The 24,235-nt window shown below is 39.2% G+C and overlaps 1 protein-coding gene across 2 annotated transcripts in view; it reads left to right on the forward strand.

The window, feature by feature from the left end:
* Positions 1 to 21,673, forward strand: part of pparab (peroxisome proliferator-activated receptor alpha b) — a 35,098-nt gene extending 13,425 nt beyond the window's left edge. The window contains exons 1-7 of one of the 2 annotated variants that reach the window (XM_058074687.2): positions 2,368 to 3,275; positions 8,476 to 8,739; positions 10,771 to 10,937; positions 14,669 to 14,807; positions 18,741 to 18,940; positions 19,481 to 19,934; positions 20,006 to 21,673. In XM_058074687.2, coding sequence (XP_057930670.2) covers positions 8,529 to 8,739; positions 10,771 to 10,937; positions 14,669 to 14,807; positions 18,741 to 18,940; positions 19,481 to 19,934; positions 20,006 to 20,250 — 1,416 coding nt within the window. In that variant the 5' untranslated portion in view covers positions 2,368 to 3,275; positions 8,476 to 8,528 and the 3' untranslated portion in view covers positions 20,251 to 21,673. Of the gene's footprint in view, positions 1 to 2,367; positions 3,276 to 8,475; positions 8,740 to 10,770; positions 10,938 to 14,668; positions 14,808 to 18,740; positions 18,941 to 19,480; positions 19,935 to 20,005 lie in introns of those variants that run through there. The other variant, XM_058074686.2, reaches the window with a different exon arrangement.
* Positions 21,674 to 24,235: the final 2,562 nt, after the last annotated feature.

The following is a 24,235-nucleotide window of genomic DNA, read 5'->3' on the forward strand; positions in this document are numbered from 1 at the left end:
TATTGCCATGCACGTCTTTTACCATTATGACACATATGCACACTCACATGTAGTTTTTTTTAAACCAAGCAGCATGCTATATACAGCAGGTCATTGTAGATGTTTGGAGGTAACGTGATACTCTGACACACTGCACCCTTGCCATACTTTCATGGTCGACATGGCCTCTGTCTTTTGTTAGCCACTGCCTCAAAAAAGCCTTTTTTTAAATTATTTTGGCAATAACCACGCTGTCAATGCAGAGGTCAGAGTCCATTGGGTTTTATGTAACGTTTTTTTTTTTTCTTCAATGTGCAACAAGTGAAGCGAGAGTTGATCTTGAGTAAGTCTTAATAAAAGCCAGTCCTGCCTCTTTGGGAATAGAGTCTCTTGACCTGAAGCTGTTTGGAGCAAATAAATTAATGATGCTTGTATGTGAATGCTGAGTCAGGCATTCACAATGTTTTTTTTCTCCTATTCTCGTTCGTATGATGCTAAACAGCAGCACCATTGATTTGAGGGATTTGAACTCCGTAAAGGACAAAATTAGTTTCCAGTACGGGACAGGTGTGCTATTACTTTTCTCAGCCCAAATGCAAATCACTTTGGAAATATTGGACTTGAAAGGCAATAATAGGCTGTCATTATATGTATTTAACAAATATTATATATATTGTTGTCAGGAATTTGGATGGCATCTGCTAGTTAAAAACGCAGACAGAAAATGTGGTTTAGCACCGTGACGTGTATCCGTTGGAACGTGGAGCTGACATACCACAGATGTACACACCTTTCACAATTGCCACCTATCATATTTGAAGCTGCTCTTTGGGAAAAGTCACTTGTTGGATTGCGCCGATCCCACCATGAATTCCACTGGGGAAATGTCTTATTTTCATTTACTTGTTTGTTAATTTATTATTGTGTGACTAAATGACTAGTGATGTCACAGGCTTAGGTTTTTATTACCTAGATTTCGGCTGTTATAGTATTTTACAGTATCTTTAATGGTTGCTAAACTCGATGCTAACTAGTAGTAGAACATGCACTGTATAACGGATGCTACATAATCTGGTTGAAATGCTATTACATCAGTGAACAAAAATATGACTGAAACGTATAATAATCTTTATTCCCATGAGATGAAGTGTGAATTATTTAAAATGTGTTTACTTTTTGACAATATTAAATATTTAATGCATGTTTTCTAGCCTTTACAGGTCAGTTTTGTGTTGTTGTTTTTTGCACAGCTGGGTTTTGCACCCAAAGCGAGTATTATTTTAATATAAAAAGTGTTTTGAGAACATGATATAATTAGTATAATGACAACAAGTGAGTAAAGTTGTTCAGTGACACTTGAATAAGTTAGCACTTACCCCATGAACATGATAAATGTTTATCATGTTCAAGGGGTATGTGACAAAAACAAGCTCCAAACTAACCGCACTGATTGTTTTATTTCAAAATCAAAATGTCACTTTGGTAAAAAGTCACTTGTGGAGTCCAAAGACCAGAAGCGAGGTGGATAACTCTAGCTAGCTAGCTAGATAGCTAGCTAAAAAGTACAGCTAGAGACTGCGAGGCAAAGCATGTAATAGATGCAAAAATTGTTGAACAACAATAGGCAAACTTGTTCAGAGACACTTGAAAAAGTTAGCATTTACCCCATGAACATGATAAATATTTATCATGTTTATGGGGTATGTGACAAAAACAAGCTCCAAACTAACCGCATTGCTTGTTTTCTTTCAAAAACAAAATGTCACTTTGGTAAAAAGTCACTTGTGGAGTCCAAAGACCAGAAGTCTGGTGGATAACTCTAGCTAGCTAGCTACATAGCTAAAAAGTACAGCCAGAGACAGTGACGCAAAGCATGTGAAAGATTGTTGATTGTTGTAAAGTTGCTCAGTGACACTTGAAAAAGTTAGCACTTACCCCATAAACATGATAAATGTTTATCATGTTCATGGGGTATGTGACAAAAACAAGCTCCAAACTAACCGCATTGCTTGTTTTCTTTCAAAAACAAAATGTCACTGTGGTAAACATTCTCATGTGGAGCCCAAAGACCAGAAGCGAGGTGGATAACTCTAGCTAGCTTGCTAGCTAAAAAATACAGCTAGAGACTGTGAGGCAAAGCATGTAAAAAGATACAAGAATTGTTAAACAACAATAGGTAAAGTTGTTCAGTGACATTTGAAAAAGTTAGCACTTACCCCATGAACATGATAAATATTTATCATGTTCAAGGGGTATGTGACAAAAACAAGCTCCAAACTAACCGCATTGCTTGTTTTCTTTCAAAAACAAAATGTCATTGTGGTAAAAATTCTCATGTGGAGTCCAAAGACCAGAAGTGAGGTGGATAACTCTAGCTAGCTAGCTAGCTAAAAAGTACAGCTAGAGACAGCAAAGCAAAGCATGTAAAAGATGCAAGAATTGTTGAACAACAATAGGTAAAGTTGTTCAGTGACACTTGAAAAAGTTAGCACTTACTTATGTGACAAAAACAAGCTCCAAACTAACCGCATTGCTTGTTTTCTTTCAAAAAACAAAATGTCACTGTGGTAAAAATTCCCATGTGGAGTCCAAAGACCAGAAGCCAGGTGGATAACTCTAGCTAGCTAGCTAGCTAAAAAGTACAGCTAGAGACAGCGAGGCAAAGCATGTAAAAGATGCCAGAATTGTCGAACAACAATAGGTTTCGTGAGGGTTTTTATGAGACGGTTTTTTTGCTTTGAGTATTTTAACATTTAAATTGAAATTTTGATGAAAAAAGGATGATGGAATATATCCAAACATTCTATGGCTATTTTCACAGTATTCTTCACAAAAAAAAAAATAACAAGCAAAAAACAAAACACTCCAATTATTTGTATGCTAGGTAATACAAGTTAAATGATGACATGATAACCCAATGATGGAGACATCTGCCATCATCATTTGTCACTAACTGCCGCTAAAGTCCAATGTCACTCACTCTTCTCGCGCCTGTACTTTGCTCCACCGCCATTATGATAAGAGCTAGCCATCCGGCCGGCCGGCTGGTCGACATATCAGCTCTGAGTGCTGATAAAGGCTCACTTTGGAGTGTTTGCAGTGCGGGCACGGCTTTCTGAGCCGAGCGCTTGGAGCTTCTCAAACAAATTGCCAGGGAGCGCACGCGGGACGGCCCTATCAGACCGTATTAGCCCTGCAAGACCACCGTCATGACTCCAGTGGCCCCCTTTCCTCACAGGCCTGTCAGCACTCGCACCATCGGGACTGAGGATTAAACATTAACAGGCGGTTCTGTGGTAATCATCCTTGCAGATCCTGAGTTGTTGTTGGGGGTTAAAGTTGATATTGTCGTCCTTGGAGGTGTTATTCAAACTCTAATGAAATACTTTACTTTTAAATTGATTCGTATTAGGTTATTCTGAAGTTTTAGCAATTGTGTACCAGAAGTATTTCTATGTTGTCATGCCAAAAAAAAGCCAGTAGCTCTGCCAAGTTTTATGATTTTGCTTTTCTTCAGTGAGTCGGCTAACCTAACATGATGTTGCTCTTAAAATGCAAGCATAACGTTAGCACCGGGGTGTCTAAAGTGCGGCAAGCGGGTCGATTTAAGTCACAATTTAGCAAGATAAAAAAAATCAAACAATAATAAAATATTCAGAGAAAAAGTCACAAAAAATAACATCATAACTTAAAGGGGACCTATTATGCTCATTTTTAGGTCATTTGCATTGAGTTGTGGACTCCTATAGAGCAGCTACACACAATAACCAGCACAGTAAGCTTTCTAGTTCTTCCATAATCTGCACCTATTCGGCTGTATTTCTTTGGATTTTTGTGGTTCCCACGAAAACTGTCATTAATGTATTCCACCCACGGCCCGCCTCCAGACATGCCCACTCTGCTGTGGTTGGTCACACTTTCAAGGGCATAGAATCAGTTAATAAACGGCATAAGAGTTGATAATAAATGGCGATTTCGCCCACTGCCGAGTGCATTTAAAGACTTCTGGTTTGTGTCGCCAACTTTATACGATTTAGCTTTTTAAAATGACGGCTTAGAACATACAGACATATGTGTTGGATCCCAAATCCGATCCGGAAGTAGAGACTCTACAGTCTGAGGGTTCTCAAGAAAAGAGATTACTTCAAGATGTCTCTCAATGGTAAGTAGCTTTAGCATTTTAGCGTTAGGTTTTCAACAGCATCGGTAACTTCTAATGTGTTTTGCGGGATTACCAGTGTGTAAAAAAACTCTGGTAGAGCTATTAGCAACCCCGCTTTCTCTGTGCTATAATGCTACACGGACAAGCGCTTTTGCTATTTGACTTACATAAAATGTTAAAGACAAAATATAATTTTTGCCTCAATATTATGAGAAACAAACACAACAAAGTAAAGATTTTAGGGAAAAGTTCGAATTTTATGGGAATAATTTGCAATCCTTCTTTCCAGCCTTCCGTGTTATCACAGGGGGTCTAAAACTCAATTTACTTGGGGGCCACTGGAGCTCGGGTCTGGGAGAGACTGGGCCGCATCAGGTTTTAAAAAAAAGCATTTATTAAAAACAAAAAAAATTTTTTAAACTTTGCTTTGGTTCCAATTTTCTACAAGAAAAGCTCTCATAAAACATCCCACAATATCTTACTTTTTATTTTTCTGCACAAAATAAGATGAAAAATAAATAAACAATAAATAAAGAATAAAGAAAATCAATCAATCAGTAATATATAAATAAATATAATAATAATTATAATAATAAAACGGCAAATAATAAAAACGTAAGAAACCACATATAGTTGGTGGGTAGACAAATTATTTTTTTCAGATTAAAATGAACAAAGCATTTTTAGAGCCCTGTAGACATGACAAAACACGACTATAGTCACATTTATACTTTTTTTATTTACAACATATTGCGCAACTGCAGGGTCTTGAGACACATGCTAACTCGCAAACTAGAGAGCTAGCGACCTAAACGGCAGCCTTCAAGTTATTTCCTTTCAACTTAAATAGCCAAAAACTTACCACTTCCACACGGATAGGGAGGATAACTATTAACAGTTATTTAACCTTTAACATGAACATTAATCAAACGTAATAATTTTTTCTAATTTTAATTTTTTCATACAGCATCCATATGAAACTTGCGCGGGCCACACTAACATTAAGGCGGGGGCCTCAAACTAGTGTCTCAAACAGGCCCGCGGGCCGCGTATTTGAGACCCCTGTGTTAGCACTTTAGCTCACCGCTAGTGCTAACATTTGTGTCCTCCTGTCCCACTGCTGACTAAAGGTAACTTCATGTTAGCATGCCCATTCATTGTCAACTGATAGCTTTTCAATTATTTAATGAATAAAATAAATGATTAAAATAATTAGCATTTAAAAGTCGACTAAAAACCTTTCTCATAAAGTCATTCACAAAGTCTTTCTATTGATGTATTGGTTTTGTTCATCTCTCCTGCTGCTTAAATGAGCATTGAATGAGAGGCCCCATTTAGCTGAAGCTTATCTATTCATGTCGAACATTAACCTTGAGAGTAATTAGACGATGCTCTTGCTAACATTAACTTCTGACGTGCCGTGGCAGTTGGCCACGTAAATGAATGAGCGTCAGTGATAATATTAGTGTTCTATGTAACATCAAATGTCAAAACATGCCACACACTAAAATAATGCTTTTTTGCAAATACAGTATAACATGGCCTTAGTTCATCTCTGCTGTTCAGACAAGGATGTGTGCCATGTGTGTTTAAATATGACAATGATGTTTGCTCCGGGTGTCTGTTGACATAATATACCTCAGTTCGCATTGCTGTCAACTGTCTTCTCACTGCGTCCGTCAGAAAGAGGCTAGTTCTTGCATGGCGTCATACCGTGTGTGTGATGAGGATGGATTTCAGCACTTATGGTCGACTTTTATAGCCCATGGAACCATATTTGGTACTTAGGGTAAACCTTAGGCTAAAACTTAGGGTTCTTATAAATCAGGAGAACCGTGTGACTTTTCATTTTTGTTATTATTTAACAATTATTATTTTTATTACATTAACATTCATTAATTTTTACAAGTAAGGTCTATTTTTCTGGTATTAAATATTTTTCTATATTTGTGTCAACAGAAAGCCATTTTCCATTTAAGTTAATTCTGTTCTTACAGTATAAAATATAATATATGTAGTATAATCCACTGAAAAATACAATCCAAAATAAATGTATATTAAATTAAACACAAAATAGGAAAAGGAATATGAATGCTTACAATAGGAGGAAAATACTTTTTTTGGTCCATTTTATGAAACAATAAGGTGAAAAATACCTTATGTTAATGAACTTTAAATATTGAGGATCATTAATTGATTTAATTCATTTTACAGTAAGTCCGTGTGAAAAATGTGTAATTTTCATGGTGGCATTATTATAAAGTTTGGCATGAGTGCTGATAAATAAGTTACATATTTTTTTATTCCACTCTGTTGGCATCCTTCCCTTTGAATCCATTTAATTTGAATAGACTTCATTTGAGCTTCACTTTTTGTCCACTCAGACAAAGAATATTTTAGAACATTTTGTAACATTGTCTTATTGTTGTATGACCAAAAAGTGGTTGCTTTTGTAAATATCACATATTTTGGGCTGCGTGTGTTTGTGTGTTTTCTGTGATTGACAAGTGTCCCTGAATGCAGCGGCAACTTGTGTCCCAGGAGTTATGTGATACACCCGACTGGAATCTTTGTTGTTGTCCGATTGGGACACCATGGAAAATTGATTCAGGTTCCAACACATATGGCTGTATGTTAAAAGCGGACATTTTCGGCAGTTGGCGCCACAACATTGGAAGTCCTCCACTTGGGAGTATGACCAACCACAGCTGGCTGCATGGGTGTGCTAGGAGATTGTGAAATTCAAAGAAATAGGTACAGAAATAGAAATATATATTATGGTATTATATGGTACAGGTATAGAAATAGAATAGGTGCAGATTCTGAAAGATCTAGAAAGCTTTTGGTGTAGCTGCTCTATAGGAGTCCACAAGTCAATACAAAGGACAGAACAATAGGTATATATACTGTACGTATGTTACCACGCATTGTAATTTGGTCCTCTCCCTGAATAGTAGCTTTAAACATCGGTAAGGTGTAATGTGTTTTGTGGGATTACCAGTGTTTAAAAAAACTCTGGTAGCGCTATTAGCAACCCCGCTTCCTCTATGCTATAATGCTACACGGGCAAGCGCTTTTGCTCTTCGACTTACACAAAATATTAAAGACAAAATATAATTTTAACAAACACAACAAAGTAAAGATTTTAGGGAAAAGTTCTAATTTTATGGGAATAATTTACAATCCTTCTTTCCAGCCTTCCGTGTTAGCACTTTAGCTCACCGCTAGTGCTAACATTTGTGTCCTCCTGTCCCACTGCTGACTGTTACAACAAGGGTAACTTCATGTTAGCATGTCCATTCATTGTCAGCTGATAGCTTTTAAATTATTTAATTATCATAAATTAATTAGCATTTAAAAGTCGACTAAAAACCTTTCTCATAAAGTCTTTCTATTGATGTATTGATTTTGTTCATCTCTCCTGCTGCTTAAATGAGCGAATGAGAGGCCCCATTTAGTTGAAGGTTATCTATTCATGTCGAAATAGAATAAGTGCAGATTCTGAAAGATCTAGAAAGCTTTCGGTGTAGCTGCTCTATAGGAGTCCACAAGTCAATACAAAGGACAGAACAATAGGTATATATACTGTACGTATGTTACCACGCATTGTAATTTGGTCCTCTCCCTGAATAGTAGCTTTAAACATCCAGTGTGTCTCAGCTACAAATGCTACTTCCATTGTTTCCCTCTGCAGACCAGCTATGTTGTTGTCAGAGAAATGTGTTTATTCTATGTTGCCCCAAACGCGATGACAGTTATCCACGCGGCGTGCCGGAGAAGTCTGATCTGGAATAGCTTTCCAGATTGCTGTCATTGGCCTTTTCATAAAAAAAAATGCAGCGAGCTTTCTGAAACTTTCCGAGCAATTTGAGGTCAAACGCAAGCGTGTGCAAAAGTGCAGCAACTGTGATCGGATCGCTTCATAGCCGCCCTCCCCCCGCCCCCACTTCTGATGGACTTAGCGGGGCCTGATAGAAGGGGCTTACTGAAGATTGACCTAGTTTACATGCGGAGGTCTGAAGTTTGTGGTGGAAGGCACACGTGTCTTTTAAAGCAGAGCTCCTCAAGCTTGTAGACCCGGTTCCTTTCTCTTAGTGCAGTCCCAGCCAGCCCAGTGACCTACATTCCTCCTTCTGAATGTCCCTGTAGCTGTCTCCGTCCTGTATCTGCTGCACTAATTAAATAAAACCAAAAGTAATCAAATTATTTTTATAGTATCATTAATATAAGAGGTAGATTTCCACCTGGTAGTAGGAACATGTGGTGGTGTTTTTTACTGCATAGACCATTCATAATTGTGCGTTTACCTTTTTGTTTCCCTCCATCATCTCCAGTCTGATGAGTGAGCTCGCCGGCAGTAGCCCCTCCCAGCTCCACCGCCGCCGTTATGGTCGACATTGAGAGCCACTACCGTCCCCCCTCACCCCTGGAGGAGTCTGTACTGGGCAGCCCACTGTGTGCCACCGATGATGACTTCATTGGTGGCATGGAGGAGCTGCACGACATCTCGCAGTCCATCGACAGCAGCACTCTCAGCTCTTACGACGCCCCCGAGTACCAGTCGTCCAGCAACGGTTCAGAGAGTTCCACCATCTTTGGTGAGGAAAACATTTTGGGAGCAAATGTTTGTTGTTTGGCACTGATTTGGGACCTAGTATTTGACCTAAATGTGACCTTTGCTCTCATCCATAGCTGATTAATTGCCATCTACTTTGATAAATCAAAACATATGACCCTACCTTTATTTCCTCTTGTGAAAAAATAGCCACTAATTATGAATGACGAGGAGATACAGCCCATTTGGTGTACGTATTAAGTAAACCTCAGCAGGGAGGGTTCATTTGAAAATGACTTGATTGTTCATTCACTGGGACTTCATATCCTCATGCCGCCATGTTGGAATCCCACCCACCACCACCACATTCTTCAGCCAACCCAAACCCCCTCTTGGGTAACATCCTCTCAGCTCCTGTTTGCTGAATAGAACGGGCGACAGACAGTGTGGCAGAATTTATGGTCGCGCTGCCAAATTATGCAACACTGAAGGCGGTCGAGTAAGACAATCATTTAGGGCAACAATGGAGCGTATGAGTGAAGCAGGAAGTGACCGCATGAGGACTTTTTGTCGGAGTGACTTAACAGTGCCACTGTTTGGGACTATCTCGGTCCGTTCTTTCACATCATGGAAACTGGTGGCAATGACATGGAGTGTGAAAAAACACATATAAGACACACTGGACTCTAAGTGGCATCACACTATCGTCACAGCAAGCTTTGTTGCGGGGGCTGTCATGGCGTCACGCCTAACAATATTAAATTCACAAGGGAAGGCCGAGGGGGGCAGTTTTGTACACCAGTGAGGCCTTGGGCCCCATCAGTGACAGGATGAGCAGGTTTCCTTTATTTTGGTTTTATTTAGTTGAATTGGATAACTTATTTTTAAGCTTGGCTGACACTGAATAATATTTAAATACCACATTAGCTGTACTTTGAGTGTTATTATTGCTTACTTTACAATTATAATGGGAAAAAAATGACTAGATAAAAGTAAAATCCATGCAAACATTGATATACTTCCAGTCAAAAGTATTCAGACACTTGACATGTTATTGTATGAGAATGTGTCTCCAAACTTTTACTGTTATTGTAACACATAGGACATACATAATAAATGAGAATGAAGTACATTTTAAAACCATGAAGTATAGAAAATAAACTTGGATATACTTTAGAGGAGTCTGTGTAATGCTTGTAAAGCAGTCTTGCTTTACATCAGGGGTCTCAAACTCAATTTACTTGGGGGCCACTGGAGCTAGGGTCTGGGTGAGACTGGGCCACATCAGGTTTTCCAAAAAAAAAAAAAAAACGCATTTATTAAAAACACGAAAAATATACAAACTTTTTCAGTGCTTTGGTTCCGATTTTCTACAATAAAAGCGCTGATAAAACATTCCACTGTTCTCAAATATCTTAATTTTTATTTTTCTGCACAAAATAAGATGAAAAATAAATAAACAAATCAAGAATAAAGAAAATCAATCAATCAGTAATAAATAAATATAATAATAATAATAAAACAGCAAATAATAAAAACTTAAGAAACCACATATAGTTGGTGGGTAGACAAATTATTTTTTTCAGATTAAAATGAACAAAGCATTATTAGAGCCCTGTAGACATGACAAAACACGACTATAGTCACATTTATACTCTTTTTATTTACAACATATTGCGCAACTACAGGGTCTTGAGACACATGCTAACTTGCAAACTAGAGAGCTAGCGACCTAAACGGTTGCCTCCAAGTTATTTCCTTTAAACTTAAATAGCCAAAAACTTACCACTTCCACACGGATAGGGAGGATAACTATTAACAGTTATTTAACCTTTAACATGAACATTAATCAAACGTAATAATTTTTTCTGGGTACATGATACCATACAGCATCCATATCAAACTTGCGCGGGCCGCACTAACATTAAACTTTCATATCAAGGCGGGGGCCTCAAACTAGTGTCCTGCGGGCCACATTTGGCCCGCGGGCCGCGTGTTTGAGACCCCTGCTTTACATTATAGATGTGACTACTTCATGACGACGTGATGTCTAATCAGATACTCTCTTTGGCAGACACCCTGACCCCAGCGTCCAGCCCGTCGTCGGTGGTTTACAGCGTGGCGGCGGGCCAGGAGGACATTTCATCTTCCTCCTCGTCATTGCTCAGCCTGGAGTGTCGAGTGTGCGCCGACCGAGCCTCGGGCTACCACTACGGTGTCCACGCCTGCGAGGGCTGCAAGGTGAGAAGATGAGAAGACACGACTTGTCAATGATTCGGGTCAACAAGCTGCGTTTAGCAGTGATGACAAAGGCAAAGTGTGATAGAACATAGAACCATAGAACAGGACTCTTGCACCTTCCCCTGATGAGCGTCTTGCCAGCTAACATAGATTGTCCATGTCCAGTAACAGAGCAAGACAGACCAGTTAGATGAGTCAAAGATTGTCTAAATGACGGGGGTGTTGGCCAACAGTAAATAATGTTAAAATATGACTTAAAACATTACCAGCACTTTCAGCAATATTTTAGCTTACTGTACAATTATAATGTAAAAAAATGACACGGTTAAATTAAAATCCATGCAAACATTGATACACTTAGTTTTCAGTCACTCTATCATGTTATTGTATGAGAAAGAGTCTTCAAACTTTTGACTGGTGGTGTACATAATTTCCTTAATAATGTATTTTTCTCCTTTGAAGTGTAACGCACCAATGTTCTTTTATCATGCTGAACTCCATTCAGGATGATAAAAGAGAAAAGACAATTTTGCTGAACAATACAGTATGAGCAAATTGTATTATACCAACAGTACTTAGAAAACACCATTCGGTGACGACAAGATGAGTAATTCTGCTTTATTCTGGTTTTACTGAGTAGTATTACACACTGGTTAACTTATTTTTACACTTGCGTGACAGTGAATAATGTTAAAATATAACTGCGTTACCTCTATTTTATGAGTGTTATTTTTGCTTACTTGACAATTTTCCAAATGTAAAACCAAATGGCGAGGTTAAAATAAAATCCGTGTAAACATTGATGCACTTGGAAGTGCGCTTGGAAGTTTTCAGACACTTTCTCACTTTGTAAACAATTATGAAATCTAATTGGGGAATTTGTTTATACATAATAAATAACACGAATCCCAGCAAAACTTGGAAAACAACATTTGGTGTCAGAATGAGTAATTTTGCTTTATTTAATTTTATTTAGTAGTATTACAGATTGGTTAACTTATTTTTACACTATCACCATTAATAATAATAATAAAATATGACTTAAATGACTTTTAACACATTGCCTGTACTACTCCTGCCAATGCAGTAGTAGTAGTACTGTAGTAGGTTCTTGCCTCACTGTGTCTGGAAATGCCCAACTTGCATAAAAGTATCTCTGCAGTCACATGTACGCACACACACCAAAAGTATTGTTAGCAGCGTTCATGGCAGTATGGCAACGTCTTGTCTCGAGTACAGTGAGTTCATGGAAGCGCCTGCATTTTGTCAAATCCAACACTTCTCAGAAATTGAACCCCCCGAAGAAGAGCACAATCACTTTAAGGGTGATGCTTGAAATTTATCCATTTATACCCGGAAATAGCAGACCCCTACTATGTCAACACGTGGACCCTTTGTTGCATATAGTATTCCTGTTTTTATATGCAGTATGTGTGTATACTAATCTGCTAATAAGTACTTGAGTATAAAAGTTGTAGTAGCCCTTTAAATTAAGGGTGGGGGAATCTGTTTCACACTATATTTTATTATAGAGTATATACAGTGAAGAAAATAAGTATTTGAACACCCTGCTATTTTGCTATTTCTCCCACTTAGAAATCATGGAGGGGTCTGAAATTTTCATCGTAGGTGCATGTCCACTGTGAGAGAGATAAACTAAAAAGAAAAATCCAGAAATCACAATGCATGATTTTTTAACAATTTATTTGTGTGATACAGCTGCAAATAAGTATTTGAACACCTGTGTATCATCTAGAATTCTGACCCTGAAAGACCTGTTAGTCTGCCCATTAGAAGTCCACCTGCACTCCATGTATCATCCTGAATCAGATGCACCTGTTTGAGGTCGTTAGCTGCATAAAGACACCTGTCCACCCCATACAATCAGTAAGACTTTAACTTGTAACATGGCGAAGACCAAAGAGCTGTCCAAAGACACCAGAGACAAAATTGTACACCTCCACAAGGCTGGAAAGGGCTACGGAGCAATTACCAAGCAGCTTGGTGAAAAAAGGTCCACTGTTGGAGCTATCATTAGAAAATGGAAGAAGCTAAACATGACGGTCAATCTCAATCGGAGTGGAGCCCCATGCAAGATATCACCTCGTGGGGTCTCAATGATTCTAAGAAAGGTGAGGAATCAGCCCAGAACTACACGACAGGACTTGGTCAATGACCTGAAAAGAGCTGGGACCACCGTTTCCAAGGTTACTGTAGGTAATACACTAAGACGTCATGATGTGAAATCATGCATGGCACGAAAGGTTCCCCTGCTTAAACCAGCACATGTCAAGGCCCGTCTTAAGTTTGCATATGACCATTTGGATGATACAGAGGAGTCATGGGAGAAAGTTTTATGGTCAGATGAGACCAAAATAGAACTTTTTGGTCATAATTCCAATAAGCGTGTTTGGAGGAAGAAGAATGAAGAGTACAATCCGAAGAACACCATCCCTACTGTGAAGCATGGGGGTGGTAGCATCATGCTTTGGGGGTGTTTTTCTGCACATGGGACAGGACGAGTGCACTGCATTAAAGAGAGGATGACTGGGGCCGTGTATTGTGAGATTTTGGGGAACAACCTCCTTCCCTCTGTCAGAGCATTGAAGATGGGTCGTGGCTGGGTCTTCCAACACGACAACGACCCGAAGCACACAGCCAGGAAAACCAAGGAGTGGCTCCGTAAGAAGCATATCAAGGTTCTAGCATGGCCCAGCCAGTCTCCAGACCTGAACCCAATCGAAAATCTTTGGAGGGAGCTCAAACTCCGTGTTTCTCAGCGACAGCCCAGAAACCTGACTGATCTAGAGAAGATCTGTGTGGAGGAGTGGGCCAAGATCCCTCCTGCAGTGTGTGCAAACCTGGTGAAAAACTACAGGAAACGTTTGACCTCTGTAATAGCAAACAAAGGCTACTGTACCAAATATTAACATTCATTTTCTCAGGTGTTCAAATACTTATTAGCAGCTGTATCACACAAATAAATTGTTAAAAACTCATGCATTGTGATTTCTGGATTTTTCTTTTTAGTTTATCTCTCTCACAGTGGACATGCACCTACGATGAAAATTTCAGACCCCTCCATGATTTCTAAGTGGGAGAAATAGCAAAATAGCAGGGTGTTCAAATACTTATTTTCTTCACTGTATTATGAGTATGTATTTGTATGTTGTTATTGTTCGGGATGTTCCGATCAAGGCTGCATGGCGGATGAGCACTCCTAGTTTTTAGTATTTTATCCATCAATATACGGCCCACGAGCTGCAGGTTGCCCACCACTGCTGTATGTAAAGAGCGAAAAAGACTAAATTTGCAAATTACACAAAAACACACAAAAAATAGCAAAGAAATCAAATGAACTAATTGAAAGACAAATGACTTATTAGGGTATGTAATTATTATAAATATGCAAATAATTGCATGATGATTTATAAAAAAAAATTTAATTGAACTGATGTTATGAATTTTATTCATTATTTGAGTTTATGTATTGTTATTAATATTAATAATGTATTAATTATTAATAATAATAATTAACGAATAATTAATATTGTTGTATTGTTTTTTGAAGTTCTATTTCTCATTATTATAATTCTATATTCTCATTCATAAATATGAATTTCAGTTATATATTTTATCAATGATGTGTAAAGAAAAAAAGTACAGTGCATGTAATAAGTATGTTTCTTTGATTTCCTACTATCACGTATATATTTAACCCCTTATTGCAGGGTTTTTTCCGGAGGACCATCCGTCTGAAGCTGGACTACGACAAGTGTGAGCGCCGCTGCAAGATCCAGAAGAAGAACCGCAACAAGTGCCAATACTGCCGCTTCCAGAAGTGCCTGTCTGTGGGCATGTCCCACAACGGTAAGTAAGGCCAAACAAGCAGAGCCACTCACTTTTAAACACATCCCACTTACAACGGCACTACAACTGTACGACAGTCATTGCCAAGAGCCGCTAATTAGCAGTAATAAGCTCAGACGGCAGGTTGACACATGGTTCTTCCGTCCATCAAAAGCATTAAAATGAATCAAATATACATTTGTATGATCCTGTTTGCACCGATTGTCCTCCTTTATTGGTAGGAGTGAAATGTAACCCAAGACAGTAGATTGAGTGGAGATTTTCCACACCTGAACAGGATGTTCTTCAATGAGACGCCTATGAATGTAGTATAATTAACCTTTTTTTTTTTAAACCCAATTAGCTATGCCTGCTAGGCACTCTAGGGTTATATGTTTACTATAAATGCTTCACAAATTCCCCTACAGTCGCCTGGCGTGGTGTACAAAAGCGTGCTGGGTCTAAAAACTTTAAAAGCTGTGGCTGTAGGCAACCTCTTGATGTAGTTTTAGGAGTTTTTTTGTTCTGTTGCTGCTGTTCTTCCACATACTTGTTCATAAACGACCATGTAGTCAATGCCAGCTGCAGTATGTTTTTTCCTTCCATTTTCTCATGCACTTCAAATCATTATTAACTGGTCTATGGCTGTGTTAGATTAGACTAATTAAATATTAGTTTGTTTACACTTTTCCCCCACTCTTAAGTAGTCTGCTGTAGAACAAAGTTAAGTTTAAGAAAATTTAAGAAAGTTTAAGAAAATTTCAGCTCCCAACAAAAAAAGCCAGCTTTTTGTGAAAAGATATATTTCAAGCATTTCACTCAAAATGTTTGCTTTTGGCTGCCTGGTGGACAGTGGTTAGCGTGCAGGCCACACAGCTAGGAACCCCGAGTTCGATTCCACCCTTGGGTATCTCTGTGTGGAGTTTGCATGTTCTCCCCGTGCATGCATGGATTTTCTCCGGGTACTCCGGTTTCCTCCCACATTCCAAAAACATGCTAGGTTAATTGGCAAATCCAAATTGTCCATAGGTATGAATGTGAGTGTGAATGGTTGTTTGTCTATATGTGCCCTGTGATTGGCTGGCTACCCCGCCTCTTGTCTAAATACAGCTGGGATAGGCTCCAGCATGCCCGCGACCCTCGTGAGAATAAGCAGTAGAAATGAATGAATGAATGATCTCAGTTTTCGTACAGTAGTGCACGTAACTTTGCTCGATATGACGTTGTTTGAAATCAATGGCTTTTGTGCTCATGTTCTGACCGCCATGCTTGAACCCATTCAACCATCTGTTATTACGTGGTCAGAGAAAGCAAGGGGAAAGAGGGGCGGGGGGCACATGACTAAATAGAAGGCTTATGTCTTATCTTTTTGACGGCTCTTCCTCAGCGTTTTGGAATGCTGGACTAAGCACCACGCACACATGCATACATGGCATGTCAACCCGCGTCCAAGGTCAACTTCCTGATTGGAAACACGCTCAAACACACGAAATCACATTTGTGTCTGCACTTTGTGCTCTAATTCCACGTTGGTTGCAGTGAAATTCATTGATTGCTTCAGTATCTTTTAAAGCTACAGCACACATTATTTTTGATGCTGTTTCCTGCCATCCTCTTCCTGATTCTTATATTTCATGGCTGGAAGTGTAACCAAGGAAAGGAGATTTGAGACGCTAGTGCAATCGGATACTTTTGAGGTGTCACGTTCTTGTATTAAGGGGGACCGCCGCAAGCGATGCTAATTTTGGACTTTCGTCCTTCGGGTTGGATCGACCTGCAGTGGATGGGAGGGCTAAACCTGACTGTGGCCAATACTTCCTGACAAAACCATGCATCTCTTTGACATAAATGTAACATAAAGCCTGATAATACATGTAATACATACATCATCTTCACATAAATAGCTTGCTAAGGTACAATGAAATACTGGCCTACAGGTGTGTCCAGCACACGAAAATAACGTGAACGAAAATACATTTCTGGGGACCACAGTAGATGAAAATATGAGCTAGAAACCTCATATTACAAATATACAACATAAGGTGGCCAGAAATATTTCAGTATTGAACAAAGCAAAATTTGTTCTCAATCCGAAATCACTCCACACTCTTTATTGCTCTCTGGTTCTACCATATCTTACTTATTGTGTGGAAATATGGGCTAATAACTATAAAAAAAATCTTCACTCGCTAAATGTACTGCAAAAAAAGGTCAGTAAGGATAATTCATAATGCCGCCTACAGAGAACATACTAACTCCTTATTTCTAAAATCACAAATACTTCAACTTGCTGATATAGTTCATCTTTAAACAGCTAAAATAATGCATAAGGCTAAAAAATAGCTAAAAATTAGCTAAAAATGTCATCCAATACTTCTCTACAAGAGAGGAGAAATATGATCTCAGGGAAGAAGTACATTTGAAACACTTCTATGCTAGGACTACGTTATGCTAGCCATAGCATTTCAGTATGTGGAATCAAACTATGGAATGGATCGAGTAAGGAAATCAAACAATGCACAACGATGAGCCAATTCAAGAAACAATACAAGCAGTTGATGTTTGCTAAATACAAGGATGAAGAGTCTTGAACCAGTCATGATGTGCTATATATATCACTATATTGACACTTACTATGGTACCCATTATGGCATTGGATGCTCATATCACCTCCTACTTCGGTACGAGGTACATTATTAAAAAAACAAACAAATCTTAAACTGTATTATGGAAAGCAGGAAGTGAACAAATGTAACAGTTACTGATTGTAAAAGTACCAGATGGAGGGGTAGGATTTAATAAGCTTTGCTTCTTCCTACTCCTTTTGGACATGTGGAACTGGGAACTGATTATGGGATGCAATCAATTGTAATCTGATGCATGTTCAAATGAAATAAAACCATTACCATTACCATTACCATTACCATATGGCTTCGACCTTTTAGAAGGCAAGGATCATCACTATAAGGCAGCAGAGCTATGTGGGTTTTTTTCCAACCAATAAAACAGTTTAAAAAATATTGTGAAATATAATTGACAACAATTAATAAATACTAATTATAAACAAGTAATTTTTTTATTATTATTTCAAAATAAATTATTAATCCTCTTGTCAAAATAATAGAAGTTTGGCATGATGATTGTCAAAACTAAGCATGGATTTATTATGAATATGATTTTATTTAGATTTTCCTTTTCGAACATGTGATGATGATGTACTGATGTAAAATGTCGACTGACCAAGCCCTGCCTCCTGACTGAGTCGCAGACAGACGGTTGGCCAGACAGACAAGTTGGCTGGAAGCTTAAAGCATCACTCATTTCCTCTCAACTTAATTGGACTTGGCTCCTGTCCAGGCACCTTTTGTGCAGCTTTACACCTTCACCATGTCTGTCATCCTCTTTGTTGACAACTATCTAATGGACCTTCAAGCTGCACGGCTCCTGGATTGGTGTCACACACTGCTTGATTTCTTTCGGAAACTTCATACTTATCTTAATTGTCTATCAGATCTATTGGTGAAGGACTAGTAGATTGTGTGAGTGTGTGTGTGTGAGGTTAAATGCAGTTCACTTCCAATCTTGTTAGTCAGATGGGATCAGGCTGTCTGAGCGAGGCCTTGAAAGCTCTCGTAGAAAAACAAGTCTTATTCAGCGAATGTTCAGGCACATGTCACACCCCAGCGCTTATGGACGTGGCACAAAGAGGTGATGACGCAACTGCACAATCGAAGAGATCATGTTTGGTGCATTTTATAAGACCTCAGCATGCATCTCTCCCATGTCAAAGAGCGCTCCACAGCAACAGGAAGTGAAAATACACATTTTAAATGTACCAACGTACACCATGTTTATGTAGCCCTAGGAAACGATATTCTGTGTGAGCAGCTTTGGGCAACGCCACAAAATAATAGCATAGCCAAAACCCGTTCATATGTCTCGCTATCCTTGCAGCCATCCGTTTCGGCCGGATGCCGCAGTCGGAGAAACTGAAGCTAAAGGCGGAGATGGTGACAGGGGAGCGGGAGGTGGAGGACCCCCAGCTGGCTGACCAGAAGACTCTGGCTCGGCAGATTTATGAGGCCTACCTCAAGAACTTCAACATGAACAAGGCCAAGGCTCGCACCATCCTCACGGGGAAGGCCAGCACTCCGGTAGGTTGACTTTTAAAAATAGACAAATAGTGATTGTGTAGCAGTTTCCTCACAGGTCGCCACCTCTTGTTGACACGTTTAATATATTCCTTCCCCACTGGAGTGATTTCAGCATCCTTCTTAGCACATTTTCAACTTTGCACTCAGACGCGTTTCTCAATAGCTGGCTGCCTGCAGCACTGAGATGATGTGTGCTGCACTTTCTCAATCTAAAGTGCCCCTAAGTGCACTGAGAAGCCGCAGAAGAAGAAGACTAGTGTAGGAAAGCAAGATCTCCTTTCCAAAACTCACCCAAATGTTCCCCCACTTGCACCTCTTGGGGGTGTTTACTGGATATGTGTGGAGCTGTGGAGTTGAATCCTACATCTGCACGTAAATGCTTCTGAAAATGACAATTTATTTGAGAAATGCACACTTTGTGAGTCCTCAGCCCGTAGTAGATGCGTTCAAAGGGGCTGGGGATGCGGAACTGACCCATTTGACGCCTACAGGGTTCAAAGTCAACTCTTGTTTTTAAGAATGCATGTCGTCTTCTGTCAGCCGTTCGTCATTCACGACATGGAGACGTTGCAGCAAGCTGAGCAGACGCTGGTGGCCAAGATGGTGGGCTCGGCGGGGGTGCTGCAGGACAGGGAAGCAGAAGTGCGTATCTTCCACTGCTGCCAGTGCACCTCCGTGGAGACGGTCACCGAGCTCACAGAATTCGCCAAGTCCGTCCCGGGCTTCTCCGCCTTGGACCTCAACGACCAGGTGACTCTTTTGAAATACGGCGTTTATGAGGCACTCTTCGCTATGCTGGCCTCGTGCATGAACAAGGATGGGCTCCTGGTGGCGTACGGCTCTGGCTTCATCACGCGGGAGTTCCTCAAGAGCCTGCGGCGGCCCTTCAGTGACATGATGGAGCCCAAATTCCAGTTTGCCACCAAGTTTAACGCGCTGGAGCTGGACGACAGCGACCTGGCGCTGTTTGTGGCCGCTATCATCTGCTGCGGAGGTAAGCAGAGGATGATATTCATCATCGGGATGGTGCTGGAGTCTAACATCAACCTTGTTTTCGTCGATTAGACCGACCCGGCCTGTCGAATGTGACGCACATTGAGCGGATGCAGGAGAGCATTGTGCAGGTGCTACAGCTTCACCTGCTGGCCAACCACCCTGATGACACGTTCCTCTTCCCTAAGCTGCTGCAGAAACTTGCGGACCTGCGGCAGCTGGTCACTGAGCACGCTCAGCTGGTGCAGGAGATCAAAAAAACAGAGGACACGTCGCTGCACCCGCTGCTGCAGGAGATCTACAGAGACATGTACTAAGGAACCAAAAGGAGGCGCCCAGTCTCCTTTTATTGGTCCATAAGCTAAGAGATGGAGTCCTGAACTATATTAAAGCTTGTTTCCACCGAGCAGCACAGTTTGGTACAGCGCCCCCTTAGTTTCTCTTTTTGGAGGGTGCCAACCATGGTGGGATGGTACCTAAAGGGTGGTGCTTGGTTTGTTGACACTTAAGTCTGAAAACAAAACAAAAAAGTTAGCTCACTTTTGTTTGAAAACAACAACGCATTGGCAAGAAACGGACAAATGGAGATGTGCCACACCATAATTTTTACCCAGTGGGGACGGCCCCCGATTACCCTGCTGGGTGGGTGTGCATTTTTGGAGTATTTTCATGAGCAAAAGTTAAGCCACAAAATAATGTATCGGTACCATAACTTCTTTTGGCAGCTATTTTAAGGGAGGTACCAACCACAGTGGTACGGTGCCTAAAGGGTGGCACTTGATTGATCAATAGACAATCTCACTTAATGCACTGGAAATAGTTTTTACTGACAAAAGTTGTGACAGTTACCAAAATAACTGAGCCTTACCATAACATTTCTTGCCAACTTCCCTTGGGGTACCAACCACAGCGGTACCAAAAACAATGAGTATCAGAAAGAAACAAAAGGACATGTTTTGATATTTTGTTTCACTTTGAGCCCAATGGGGATCGACTCCCTATGCTGGGCCCCTCTCTATAGTTTGTTAGGCAATTTCGGAGGCACCTTTTCACTGGCAAAAGTTGTGAAAGCCACTAAAATAATTGATCCACATATCATAACATTTCTTGGCAACTTCCTTTGGAGTCCAAACCACCGTGGTACCACCCAAAAGAATGACTTTCCTTTCTAGTACGAGAAACAAAGCCATTTTTTTTGGATCGGTCTCCAGTTTGTGTCACTTCTGAGTGCAAAAACAGATCCAAACCGCATCATAGCGTCGCTAGCTGAACCGCGCTGCTTGGTGGAAACATGGTTTTATGAGCAGCTGATGAACGATTTGGATTTGATGACGACGGCGCTCTGCACTCCATCCACTGCATCAACCTTGTCAGATTTGAAACACTCATCAACAGCAAGACTTTTTGGGGTTCACGGCAAACCCTGCTCTGAAAAAAAAAAAAAAAAAGCCCTAAAATGAGGAAGAGTGGACTGTCACTCCAGCAGATTTATATATACGTAGTATATACAGTATATCTAAAGCCATAATCTTTATTGCAGTAACTGGCCCTCCTGTGTTTTCTCATTTCATGTCTTTTTTTTTTCCTCTCTTCAACAAAAGTTCATGCACATGCAAAGACGTGAGGCACTCCATGCAACACAGGGTCCATTTGAGCATGAATTCCCCATTTCACCCCATTCTTAGATCTATTGTTTTGGTCTCTGCATCAGTCCTCACATTCAGGGGTCCTTAGCACCCGTTTTTTAGGAAAAAAAGACAACAATAACGAATCTGACAATAACATTTAAGGATAATCTGATGCTGTTTTTTTTAATTCAGTTTAGATCGAATCAGGTCTGGTGGTGGTAGACAAACTAATACATTGTATGAAGGAATATTAGGGTCACAAGACAAGGGGGAAAAAGATAAGTTACACAAATTAATTTGTAATATAATGAAAAAAGGATTCATAATATTGCCACTTTTACTGGTAAAATAATTTTCAATCATCTCATAGTTTATACATATTTATGTATGAAATGATGTCTTTTTCCTTCAAATGCTATGGCAGGGGTGTCCAAACTTTGTTTTCATTTCAAACACTAAAAAAGATTAACTTATAACTAAAAAAAAAAAAAACTATTTTGTTCATCTTGTTTTACATTTATATAATCAAATCAACTATGAAAAAGATGGGTACGGTTCATTTTTGTTATTCCATTTGAGACGTGTTGTTAAGTATGGGAAATATGTTCTCAGTTTTGCAGTTTGTTTTGGAACTAGTTAATTAATTACTAGTTAATTTTAAATAAGGGTGCAGTAATACAGAAAATACAGATATTTTAATGATTTTTCACCCTTTTTTTTAGCTTAAATTTGATTGAAATGACCAACATTTGTTCGTATTGTTTTCTACCACGCATACTCAGAAGTTATAACCAAATATAACAACAGCACTTTGTTAAAAAATAAGAATTAATTGAATGGCATAATAAAAAAGTAATCCAACACGGCAGAGATAATGATACATAAGGAAAGATAATTTGTCAATAGTCCTCTTGGTAGACTCAATAGCATTTCAGTCAAACCACATAGCATTTATTATTTCCACACATCCAGTTTGTTATAATAAAATAAAAACTATCCAAATGCAAATAATGGCGCAACTGAAGTCAAGAGAACACGTAAAAAAGTAAAGCAATTAAGACATTTTTTTTTATACAATAAAAGCAACAATAACAAGTAAGTGTAAAAAAAATGCATTTCCATAATGGAGTTCAGGGCACGCACGTGTTTTTTACTTTTTCGTATGGAACAAATGCATTGAGGACTTTGCATAGCGCATAGTACTACTAAAATATAAGTTATTTTCCTCATATAATAATGTTCTCCTCTCAACTTTTTCTCGTGAGATTACTGTTTTTTGTTCCTTTTCAACTCTTTCGACTCCTGTATTGAGTTGTGGACTCCTATAGAGCAGCTACACGCAATAACCAGCACAGAAAGCTTTCTACTTCTTCCAGAATCTGCACCTAATCAGTGATAATTCTTTGGATTTTATGCTTCCCGCCAAAATGATGCCCCGGGCCACTTGTTGGATACCCCTGATGTAGCATGATGACTAAAAGTGGGTTAAGAAATGGCGCACTGCGTTACGGCTTGTTAAACAGCCATTATGTCGTAACTATACATGGCATTTCCTGCAAAAAATATCCTGAATTTAGTCAGAAATGATGTGAAATCCCTTGAAGAAATGGACCTTGTGTTTGCGATTGTCCTGAACACAAACAAAAAGGATCACAATACCCCAACTTTTCACACTTCCTACTTCAAACAAACAATTGTACAGCAAATGTAGAAATGTACTGTATTCTCCGTAGGCTCTAATTGTCTTTTCATTGACTGGGATCGTATTTTTATACCACGGCATGTATGTGCAATGTCTGTGACTAAATCTTATTACTGTTTTGTTTGAAAATGCGACTGAACTAGAAAAGAACGAGAAAAAAGGAAATATTCAGAGATTTGATTTCCCATTTAGGGACATTCCGGTGTGTTCTTTGCTGTTTTTTAGAGCCACCAAAACTGTATGTCAATCGTTTTAGCTTCTTGTTTGGATTCAAAGTTGCATTTTGCTCCGAATTTTCATTAGCTGGTAGAAACTTGACCCTTTGGATACGCAAATATACCGTCAAAGCACTACTCTGATTGTAGTCCTCACCACTTTTATACGATGTTCTCAGGTTATACGTTAAACTAAATAATGGGCTAATATGTGCGATGCATCACACATCTGTTCAATGTAGAAATACACTTTTCCACTCGTGAAAAATGCAGTATATGTTTCGTAATAAGCTTGATCTCAAAAGGGATTTAGTAGGATTTCATACAAAAAAAAATGCACTTTTTGTAGCAAGCTTGCATATCTATGATACATTACCTCTTTTATATTTTGGAATTAATGAATGTTGAAAATAATAATAATAATACTCCCGTACTCTAACCGCTTTAAAATGGACTGTTATGTAATATGTATAATTTCCTACTAAATTATTATTATATATTTTTTAGTCTGGTCCTCTCGCTGCTATACTGCACGTTTATACATCTCACTTTTTACGCCGTCGAGTAGATTAATTACCTTTAAGCTGCCTCTTACTACCTTGAATACAGCGTATTTCCTCATATAGTGGTGCTTGCTCAATTACAGAAAGTAGCGGGCATCTGTATAATATTACGTACTGCAGACAGGAATAATTTATCAATGCAATTTCAATTTGATAGGGTTGTAATTTAAAAAAAAACATTTTTAAAATGTAAA

The sequence above is a fragment of the Doryrhamphus excisus genome, linkage group LG1 (assembly GCF_037039965.1).
Source record: "Doryrhamphus excisus strain RoL-2023G ecotype Guam linkage group LG1, RoL_Dexc_Guam_v1.1, whole genome shotgun sequence".
In the NCBI taxonomy this organism is placed as follows: domain Eukaryota; kingdom Metazoa; phylum Chordata; class Actinopteri; order Syngnathiformes; family Syngnathidae; genus Doryrhamphus; species Doryrhamphus excisus.